Raw genomic sequence first — 11,624 nt, forward strand, 5'->3', positions numbered from 1 at the left:
CGGCTCATTTGAACATTCCGTCAATGTAGGTCCATGTGATTTTTCAAATTCTTGAACATCCATTATGTGAAAATGGTAAGTCATTGACTGGAGAAGACACCTCAGAACAGTCTGAAGGTCTGTGCTAAGTTTGGTGGATGTAGCTTGAACAGGGCCGTGCAGGTTTTCAGGGCCAGTGGCTCAAACTAAGATTACTACAAACACAAAGTTATTGTATTAGTATTGTCTATATATAAATATGCTAATCACACTCTCATGTCAAATAATTTATATAACTAATTTTTTTTTAAAATCTGTAAACAATATATTACATTTGGTTTTACTTAAATTGTGCTTTACTTGCAAACACAAACTTATACATAACTTCCTGCCAAAGCAAATGATTTTGAGGAAAAATAGTTTCATGGAGACACACTGTGCAGGATCTTTTGTTATATATTTTCATCACTTGATTCACCTGCTTGCTTGGTGTTTTGAATCCAGCTTTGCGAAGAAACACTCCCTATAGCAGCCTCCATCCACTCTTTCTCTTTCTTTAATACTTTACTTTAATACACTGTAAATTGTAGAAAATAGCTTTCTTCTTATATTCAGTTCAGCAACATTTTAAAGGCTTTCAATTTAACTTAATAATTCTTTATCAATTATATTATAACTTTATGATTTAGCTGTGCAGCAATTGTAGTAATTGGACAGACCACTTTTGTTTTTTTTACTTAAAAGGAAATAAATGTATAATTTAATGTTTTTAGTGCAGTTCACATGCATTGTGAATGTGATGTACTGCTGGTTTAAGTATTCATGCAAATCCAAACATTAGTAACCACGGAACAGTAAAGGAGAGTTTGACAGCAGTTCACAAGCTGCGAAAATCATAACTGTCAAACAAACATTGCACTTCCCATTTCATAATACAAGCTCCTGGTGAAAGTGAAATACACACGACTGCATGCAGTGTCAAAATAAACCCCCAGTTTAGGGTGAAGTATGACAGAAATATATTAATAAGGGCTGTCCATCAATTAAAAATATTATCAAATTATTATTCCAATTAATTCATTGCATATCAATTACATATATATATATATATATATATATATATATATATGAGTTAATCATTGATAAGACAATACAAAAAGTGGCTTTAGAATCCACTGTATTGTTTATTTGCATATTATTGAACACAAGCCAATCATTGCCTTCCAGTTCACAGCAATTCATTTTGCAATTGAATTTGTCAGTTAGTCCGAGATTTATTATGAGGGCTTTTCTAAGGATGCGTCAATGTACACCTGCTTCAGATTGATGCTTTGGGTCTCACCTTGGTTGCGTCACATCATAAACATATCATTTTTAGGTCACTGTGTCAAGTTAAACGTAGTTTAATACTTAGAAAAACACGTCTTGAGATTCTTAGGTTCGGATTTGTGCTATATCAAGCTGTGTTTTGAATAAAATAACGCATGCTCATGTTGTGCTGTCTGCCGTCAGTGAGTGTGGTTTGTTCTGTTTGAGCTGCAGATTCGCTTACTGCCCCCTGAAGAAAAGAGGTGGTAATCCCACTGAATTAACGTGTTAAATCTTAAATTCATCTTTAACTAATCTTATCATGAAAATAACAATAATTAAGCATTATATAATAATAATAAACTTGACTGGGTTCCACAGTAATACTTTAGTACGATGTAATATTTATCTTGTTTCCAAGAAAATAAGTAATTTTTGCACCTTGTTCATTCACAAAGAAATTTTGTTTTAGTAAAAATATATGAAGGTAGAAGGCCTGGGTAGCTCAGCGAGTATTGCCACTGACTACCACCCCTGGAGTCATGAGTTCAAATCCAGGGAGTGCTGAGTGACTCCAGCCAGGTCTCCGGAGCAAACAAATTGGCCCGGTTGCTAGGGAGGGTAGTCACATAGGGTAACCTCCTCACTCTCAATGGGGAGCATGGTAAATTGTGCAAGGATAGCAGAGAGTAGCATGAGCCTCCACATAATGCGAGTGATAAGATGCATGGATCTTAGAAGTGGAGATAGCCACCCGGATTGATGTGAGTAACCGCGCCACCCAGAGGACCTACTAGGTAGTGGAAATTGGGCATTCCAAAATTGTGGAGAAAAAATAAAATAATATATATATATAGTGTCTCAAGCCATATAGTGTAAAACTGGTGACATTTGTATAAAAGGGAAACTGATTTTTAAAAAGTGATATTATATATTTGATTATTTATTACTCTTTCATGTTTCACTAATCATACATCCGATTCAAAACCAATCCATTTAGTTCGTAACCCAAGCACTCGCTTTTAAAAATAACTGGAAGTAATGAAAATACATAGGAGGAGGCAAGTACAAGAAAAACAGCATGTAAACAACCCTTTTGAGGCCACTTTTAGTGTTTTAGTCCATGACTTCAGTTCATATTATAAAGCTTAAAATGGTTTGAATTACAAAAAGGAATGTCCACTCTATGGTTCTTTACAGTTCAGTTTTGGTCGTGATCTTCACAGCTCTATAAATATGAATGTCCCTTTGAGAGTCATAATGGACCTCTTCCACTGAGAACTTCTGCCGTAGCTCCATCAGGAACCTTTCATCTCGCTCGTAACGAATCCGACAGGACAACACCACCACTGTGTTCTCCGAGCTCAGGTGCTCTAGAGTCTTTAAGAGAGCAGGGAACGTGTCTTCCAGGTAAACAATGTCAGCTCCCAGGACCAGGTCATAGCTGCCGGAAGGGTAGAGTTCTAGATTCTCCCCCCAGGTGAGCTCGGATATGCGCACTGCCCCCTGCTGGCTGGGAGGAATGTTCTCGTGCACGTTAGCTGAAAGAAATTCCAAAGCAGCTTCTCGATCTGTAATTGTCACATTGGCTCCTGAAAAGAGAAAGAACATGCAAGCATTGCGAATACTGTTTACAATACTTCATAAAATAGAGAATTTCAGTGAGGGTATCTTACCAAGCAGAGCAGCTACAATGCCAACCAAACCTGTGCCCGCCCCTAGCTCAATAACACTCTTGCCCTTTAGATCAACGTTTCCCATCTCCAGGAACATGCACAGCACCACCGCCTATAATAAGGAAAAGAGGAATGGGGTTGTTATCTAGCAAAAAGAAAGTGGAACTTTATGCAACTTTTTTTTTTATCCGATCTTTAGGACAGACTGTCCACACAGCTCTTTTGGAAGTGATGAAATTGGATCTATTTGTTTGGAAAGTATAATTCATTTTTGAGTAAATAACTATGCCATAGCTGTCAATGTAAGAATGTTAAAATAATTTATTTTACAACAATTGAGAGCAGCAAGCAGTTGGGCAAAAAAGAGAGGGAGGAAAACTAAAAATTCAGTGCTGATGTTAAATAAAATGTCACACCTTCTGTCCTGAATGATGGAACAAATCTGCTTAAAGGTGCACTCACTAATATTTTTCCCCCGTTAAAACAGTTTTACTCCTAAAGAAATTAATTGTAATTTTGAAACATATGTATAAAATCATGACCACTCACATGAAATGAGGAATCTAGTCATATCAGTAACATAATAAAAGCTGTTTTATTCTACATGAGGCGGGGGCGTCCACATGGAAGATGCCATTTTAGAAATCACATGACCAGCTGAACACTACTCTCTTAAACTAACCAGAATAACCATCTTGATATTGGACACTTTCACGCTTCGATTAAATTAATCATGGCTGATTGTGAATAGTGAATTTCTACAATGGCATCTGAAAACTATTGATTTTGAATGATGCTGCATCCACACCACTAGGTGTCACTGTAAGTCCAAGATGACACAAACAAAAAGTTACTGACAGCCCTTTTCCACCGACATGTTTCTGGGGTGGGTTCCTGGGCTGGTGCAAATTCTTGAACTGTTCTGCACAGGGCGGGATAATGTTTCGTCACCAGGTAAAGTTTTCCCAAACAACAACAGTAGCTACCGTCTGCAGCAAAGTGTACTTCTTCACACTATAAAAACAATAAAAAGCCCACAAAACTATCAGTCATCAAAAGCGTTCAGGTAATGCGGATGAAATGAGCGCTCTACTTGTGATATGGTCTTTACGGAGATCTGAGATTAACTACAGAGATCGCAAAGGGGAAAAATTGTCTAAGAGAAGATAAAGCACGAAATGATGCACACCGGCTTCAATCAGTCAATTCAGCAAATCATAAAGAAATTGAAAAACACTTAAAACCGTACAGGGACCATAAGAAGAACCTAAAGAAAAGTGGCAGTGGACAGAGCAACAATGTTTTGGACTCATTAACCGGGACATTAAATTCAGCCAGTCATGCTTGAGATAAACACCGAATCGCTGGTGTCTTCTACAGCTGATCTCTGTAAGCGGTTATATTTGCCAACTTTAGCTTTCCTTACACTGTTGTGCTCTTATTTTGTGCATTGATTTGTTCTAAAAGGGGATTTTTGAGCAACTACTCACTAACTTCGGAAGATCGCGGCTATCTGTTAAGTAAACTTAGGGATTCTCAATCAAGACGTAAACATAATATTATATGCTATGGCAAAATTCCAAATACAACCATCTGCTATGCCAATGTTAATAATGATTCCACTTTAAGTTTACAGAATTTAGCCATAGTTCTTACAATATAATTACATTACCTGTCATATTTAGCGTAGATGTCATCCCTGACAATCTTGGTTAAGCAATGTAATAATGTTGGGTTGGATTGCATTACACCGTATATTTAAAACCTAAAATACAATAGTAAAAGCTGTACACAAACACACTGTGACACACCATGCTTGCTTATGGTCAGGTAAAGTAGTCGCGTAACCCATTACGTCACCGTTCGGTTTCTGAAGTCAGTGGAAAAGCGCAGCCAGCTTATGAAAGGCTTATGAACAACTAACTGTTGTCCAATGTCTGTGTTTCTTTGCCCACTCAAACCTCTTCTTTTTGATTTTCGGTTTCAAAAGTGGCTTTTTCTTTGCAATTCTTCCCATAAGGCCTGCACCCCTGAGTCTTCTCTTTGCTGTTGTACATGAAACTGGTGTTGAGCGGGTAGAATTCAATGAAGCTGTCAGCGGAGGACATGTGAGGCGTCTATTTCTCAAACTAGAGACTCTGATGTACTTATCCTCTTGTTTAGTTGTACATCTGGCCTTCCACATCTCTTTCTGTCCTTGTTAGAGCCAGTTGTTCTTTGTCTTTGAAGACTGTAGTGTACACCTTTGTATGCGTTAAATTTCAAGCATTGTATAGCCTTTTTTGCCATTTTTGGTCTAATATTGACCTTAAGACATGTCAGTCTATTGCATTCTGTGGCAACTCAAAAACAAACACACAGACAATGTTAAGCTTCATTTAAAGAACCAAATATCTTTCAACTGTGTTTGATATAATAGCAAGTGACTTTCTATTATCAAATTACCAGTTTAGCATGATTACTCGTGGATAAGGTGTTGGAGTAATGGCTGCTGGAAATGGGGCCTGTCTAGATTTGATCAGAAATTACTTGGTGCTGGTTTTACATCAGTAATGTCCTGACTAGACTTTGTGATCATCTGAATGCCACTTTGGTTAATAAAGTACCAATTTCCTTCTGAGACAGCAAAATCTGTCCATTATTCGAAACCTTTGGCCGCCAGTGTATTCTCTCATGCTCTGGGTGGGCCTGGGTCTAATTGGCCCATCCTTGGCTACACCATCGGTCCACACAACAGTACACGTTTTACAGGTTCACTACACGTGGAGTTTGTGGTGATATTTCATCGAGCAACCCTTCTGGGATTCAAACCTGCCAACTTTCAGTCATCAGCCCAAAAATCTCTGATCACTACGCCACAGCCCCATTCAGTTACAACAATGAAAAGTAAACTTACTGCGTCCCAAACCACAGCAGCGACGCCTAATCGATTCCAGTCCTGGCTGAGTCTGATCCTGTGATTGGCCAGATTAAATTCTGCTGAATTTTGGTGCAATTTTGACAGAGCATGCAGTACATTCTCATCATATGGCACCAAAGCCATCCTTAGATGTGATAGTGTCTGAAAATAGCCTAAAAAACTACGAATATAAAGCGAGGGATAAAAAGATGGTTTTGCTCTATTAAGTAATTTTAACAGGAAATATAGCGAAAATATAGTTGAGTATTGAAAAACCAAATCAAATCGACTGATCTCTTATTCGGCTGCTGTAACTGCTGCTGTTAGTCGTTGCTCAACTGCGCCATCTATTGTTTAGGAGTACTGCAGCCTGGAGTGGTGACGTCAAAACCAACGCCAAGTTAAACGGTGTAAACGAATATTTATCAGTCGATCCAAACAGATCGATAAAACTGAACGTAAATGCTTCATGCTGCATGGATCAAGACCCTGTCATGGCCTGCCCAATCTCCAGAACTGAACCCCATTGAAAACCTCAGGCCAAGATGCATGAAAGCTGTGACTGAAAATCAGGGTTATTCCACCAAATATTGAATTCTGAACTCTTTCTAAGCTAAAAAAATTAGTATTGTGTTGTTTAAAAATTAATATGAACTTGTTTTCTTAGCATTATTTGAAGTTTTGAAAACACTGCATTTTTTTAGTTATTTTGACCAGTTGCCATTTTCTTCAAATAAATGCTCTAAATGACAATACTTTTATTTGTAATTTGGGAGAAATGTTGTCAGTACTTTATAGAATAAAACAAAAATGTACATTTTACTCAAACACACACCTATAAATAGTAAATCCAGAGCAACTGATCATTTTGCAGTGGTCCCTTAATTTTTCCCATGGAGGACAAGTGTATATCATTCATATCCTCAGGTATATTGCATCATATCCAGAAGAACCTCAATATGTGTCCTTGAATGAGACCATATCTTTTCTAAAATGAATCTCAAGCATGTCTTTGTTTGCTCTTGTAGAAATTAGCTTCATTCTAATCACAAATGAACTAAAATGATAATATTTTAAGTTAACATTTTATTTTTTGATGTCATTGGTTTCAATTTAGAATTCATTTCAGTATCTCACGTCACACAGCTGCTAGAATGTCCTGATAAACTCCATTTGTACGCTAGAGGGCAGACGTGAAGTGAAAAAGAAAATACGAGCACGTGACTCAGCAGTCTGTGCTGAGCCTTCACAGCGATTTGGCGCGAAACGCCATTTTCAATGAGAGTTGGCGGTTTGAGGTGGTATGACTATTTATTTACCTCTTTTCATTTCTATGGTATGTTATAGTAAATACCAGGGACTAAAACGGTTCAGGGAACACAATAAGGAAAACAAAATTTTTAGCAGAACTTTAGTAACTGAAAACCAGAACAAAGTGTTTTTCAATTGTTCCGGATTAATTTTGTTTCAATAATTTTTTCATGAAACTTAAGGCCAAAGGGTTTATCACTGTACATTTTTGGAATTACACCACTTCATGCTCAGAAGAACCGAAATAGATAAACATTTAGTTGGTAGTCCCTGGTAGTTACTACTTTGGATGTGATGTGGGCGTGTCTAGCAGTGTGAGGAGAAGTTGAGAAAGCTTTCATTTTGCCCCACCATTGGGAGCACAAGGAAACTCCTGTGAAATACTGTATTGGGTGCCTCTGCAATACGTCTCTCTACAGTGTAAACTTATGGATAGTTCAGCAAAAATTTCAAATTTTGTTATCTTTTATTCATCCTCACCTTGTTCCAAATTCTTATGACTTACTTTCTACTGTGTATGAGATTTAAGGCTGTATGTTAGTCTCGGTCTCCATTCACTTTCATCACATATTTATTTCCGTACAATGGAAATGAATGGTGACTGAAGCTAATATTCTGCCTAAAATCTCCTTTCGTGTTCAGACATGTAAGTGAACGATCCTTCTAACAACATGTCAGGCTGAATTGGTAAATGTGCAGTTTTGTTAATGTATAAACAGCAGAAGTGTGATTTACCATACTACACACATTCGGCCATATGCTGTATTAGGTTTGTCTTGTAGTTTGAGGTTTCTAAATCCCTCTTGAATTTTGATTTTGGTTGTATTTGGTTTTAAGCATGTGGCAGCCAATTATTCACTATACAGAACACATTGTGGTTTATTTTCATTTCAAGTGATCCTGTATTTAGGCTGAATTGTCTTTTACCTTGCATAGCTTTGCTTATTGTTCTTCGATAATGAGGATGTGTAATGCAACATCTAATTCGGCTAGCTGCTACCATTGACGATAAAATACAGTAGAGATTGATTGTCCACAACAAAAGAAACAGTTAAATGTGTAATGATCAGACACCCACAAAAGCTAAACAACCAGGCAATATTTGCAACAACACATTTATTTACTCAGCACATGTGTATTGGTGCTGTTGTGGTTGGGCAGTTTGATGGATGTCACTTCGTCAGACGTTTTGAAGGACTGGACCGTGGGGCTAACGGCACCCCATTCCACGGGCTTATGATGTTCCCCCTTCTCCAGTAGGTACTGGCGCCCCCCTATAGTTTGGTTGCTCGTAGAAGATCCAGGTCCCATCCAGTATCTTACAAGAGTGGACCTCGCATGTACAGAAGTCCTCGGTCGTCTCGTACACCTGGCTAGCGAAATCTCCCTTGTTGTAGAGCTGGATTTTATACTCCGAACCGCTTACCTGGAGAGGGAGGGTGATTAGTCTAAAATGGAGCACAGGTAGACAACGAAGTAGGGGGTCATTTCTAAGATTCAGTAAATTTTTGTGTCCTCTTCTTCATATATGTCGGTATATTGGATATACAATGTGAAATTAGCAATTTGTAAAGATGGAAATCATATTTTTTTTCTTTAATCACAAAAATTCAGAGAACATTTCAGTCTCACTTCCTTTGTGGCAAGTCCAGAAAAACATGTCAACGGGTTTGCATTCCGCGTTGAAACCAGGAAGTAATCGTATATGCATAATTAGTGACGAGTGCTATTCCCACTCTAACATTACATTTTTACTTTTTTATTTTTACTCTACTGACGGTTAGGTTTTGTGTTGGGAGGTACAGTTCACAAAATGTGCATTCCTCTTCACCGTTTTACATTCTGTAAAGCTGCAAACAACTCCCTTCACTACTTGCTTTGGCGCCCCTCCTTGGACATTTCACCTGGAAAATGGAGCTCACACCGTGGCTATCATTGGTTATCAGTTTATGTTTTCCCATATGTCCTCAATATGAATTTCCATCCTATTAGTTTAGGGGTTCTTACAAAAGACTACAAAAGTCACTTTCTTTAAAGACATCAGCAACAGCATAAATGTATAATTAGTAGCAATGTTATCATGCTGGATAGAATTGCAGAAATTGATTATATAAAAATTTCAAAACATAGTTAAAATATGAAAATTATCTTCAAGTTGACTCCCTTATGGATGCCTACACTGAGCAATTACTAACTTTGGCTCTTTGTTACCATCCCGTATGGCATCCTGTTAATTTTCCTGCCATTGTATAAATAATGAGGTTCTAATGAATAAAATGTATGTGCCGGAACTTGCCCAGAGCTTGTTTCTGAAAGTATATTCATTTTCTCAAAGTTAAAGTTGGTGAATATACAATATGTGTGACTTACAAAATGAATCATCTTGCAGGAGCAAAGGCGATCATTGAGACCCATCCAGCGTTGGTAATCGGCATACTCGCCCCGGGTTAGAACATACTGGTAGCTCATGAAGTTGGCCCTCTCATACACCACCCAGGCCCAACTCTCCACACGGATGGAGTTACTCGAAAGTCTGTGCAGTTGCTGTCACACTGTTACCGTCGGCCCTGGAAGTTCTTGTCCTCGTAGAAAATGATCTAAATGAATGAGACGGTGGAATTTGATTTCATCCTTGGATGCGTCACGAAGTTGCTCATTTGATTAGTGACCTACAAATAGTACTGAATTATTCTTATATCTTTCTTAAAGCTTTGTTTATTTTCAGGTTTTAATCTCCAATTTAAAAATAAATTGCCAATTATTTGTCCAGGCCTTATATACGAGTCTGTTGCTTATTACAGTCGTCACAAAGTGCAGTCATCAAATTATTAACAATGGGAGCAGAGTGTCCTGATCACCTTTGTACTCACCCGGCCCATTCTGCAGAGGTTTGGCTGCTACTGGTGCCCGTGTAGAGGGGTAAATTGTTTTTAGCTGTGCTTGTTCAGGCCGTCCCACTCCGGTTCTTTTATAGCCACACATCTCTCTGTACATAGGACATTCTCTTTGTCATGAAAACCAGGTCCAAAAATGGAGTCAGTTCTTTCTAGAAAAAGACTGGTAGGATTATGGGGTATAGAGACAACACAGTGCATGGTGGTCTGTTTGTGTGTGTGTGTGTGTGTGTGTGTGTGTGTGTGTGTGTGTGTGTGTGTACATGCAGAGCTATATTATGAGAACAAAATTATCCTCAAAAGTGAGCTAAATCTGACCAGGACATCCTCAATAGGAAAAAAACAATCCTTACATAAAATGGACCCACTTTATATTAGGTGGCCCTAACTACTATGTACTTAACCATTTGATACAATGTACTTATTATGTGCATACATGTTGTTGAATTGTAATTCAATTTAAAGTACTTTCTTTGAATTACATTTGTAGTTACACTGTTAACTTTACCCCTTTTCTTTTTTGGATGAATTATTACTTTTAAGGAGAGATTCTGTCCAAAGTTGGATACTTGAATCAATTAAGTAATTACCACAATAAAAAGAGGAGAAAAAAATGTATGTGTGACCTGCATTTTCATACATGACCACTAGATTGCAGCATTCCGTGTATTCCGAGTATGTACTGTATTAACAAGCTGTTCGGGACATTTGTCATGGGCTGCATCCCAATATGCATACAAATTTTTGACCTTTATATTATTTAAAGCACAGTATTGGGACATGCAACAATACCATAATACTGTGTCTTGATACCACAGACCCCTTTGTTGCATACAGATTGTGTTTGCAAGCAATAGCATCTAGCTAAATTCATCACCTAAAAAAGCATTAATACTTGAAGTAGTAATCTTAACTACATAACTTATTTTACCCATACATCCAAAACTGCCATTATAAAAACCAACATGTTGGAAATTCTCAAGGGGGATTTGCTCATTAAAATGTTAATTGTCTTCCAGCATTTAGGAATACAAACTAATCAGCTATATGGGCTGGAGGCATAGCCCACAAAGCATTCATGAATGCACATTTAGAAAATCCAATAGTTGAAGAATAGTAGATTGTGTACACCATCCGAGCACCTCTGGCATGCTATTCCTAATCTTGCACACTATATAGTATAGCACTACAAGGACTCTATAGTTTAGTTAATTATATGTGTTGGTCTCCCAACTTAATGGGTTCATTGCTGCTATATGTGTAATGTCTACCAAGGCTTGTGCAACATATTTGCATTTTATTTTATTTTATTTTTGTGCACACCATTATCTCTGTATGAGACCTGAATACATTTACTGCAATTTGGCATCTTTGTTCTGTAACAGTCTGGCCCACGTTTAACTTGGACATCTGTGTTGTTTGCTAGTTTTTTTAGGCGCTGTGATCTTAAAACTAAATCACTCAGCAGGCAAGAGCTTCAGTATGCATGTAATACAGATAAAAAAAAAAAAGATCACTAAGGAGATGTTTTGTTGAGGATCCTTGAAACTGCATGTC

General features: G+C 37.7%; 1 protein-coding gene and 1 pseudogene across 1 annotated transcript; both read right to left on the minus strand.

The window, feature by feature from the left end:
* Positions 1 to 1,150: 1,150 nt before the first annotated feature.
* mettl21a (methyltransferase 21A, HSPA lysine) lies at positions 1,151 to 6,165 on the minus strand. Its single transcript, XM_052122175.1, has 3 exons — positions 5,860 to 6,165; positions 2,964 to 3,075; positions 1,151 to 2,879 (listed from the first exon to the last, which is right to left on the minus strand). The coding sequence occupies exons 1-3, from the start codon at positions 6,004 to 6,006 to the stop codon at positions 2,482 to 2,484; spliced, it is 657 nt and encodes a 218-aa protein (XP_051978135.1). The 5' UTR covers positions 6,007 to 6,165; the 3' UTR covers positions 1,151 to 2,481.
* Positions 6,166 to 8,278: 2,113 nt separating this feature from the next.
* LOC127639821 (gamma-crystallin S-like) lies at positions 8,279 to 10,052 on the minus strand (annotated as a pseudogene).
* Positions 10,053 to 11,624: the final 1,572 nt, after the last annotated feature.

This window comes from Xyrauchen texanus, chromosome 48 (assembly GCF_025860055.1).
Source record: "Xyrauchen texanus isolate HMW12.3.18 chromosome 48, RBS_HiC_50CHRs, whole genome shotgun sequence".
Lineage (NCBI taxonomy): Eukaryota > Metazoa > Chordata > Actinopteri > Cypriniformes > Catostomidae > Xyrauchen > Xyrauchen texanus.

What these genes read in the sequence shown, in the direction of transcription:
- mettl21a (XM_052122175.1), bottom strand. Translation starts at nt 6,006, where the DNA reads ATGGCTTTGGTGCCATATGATGAGAATGTACTGCATGCTCTGTCAAAA. An exon ending in CTGCTGTGGTTTGGGACGCA is followed by an intron (nt 3,076 to 5,859) that starts GTAAGTTTACTT and finishes TCCTTATTATAG; the next exon opens with GCGGTGGTGCTGTGCATGTT. An exon ending in CATTGTAGCTGCTCTGCTTG is followed by an intron (nt 2,880 to 2,963) that starts GTAAGATACCCT and finishes TTCTCTTTTCAG; the next exon opens with GAGCCAATGTGACAATTACA.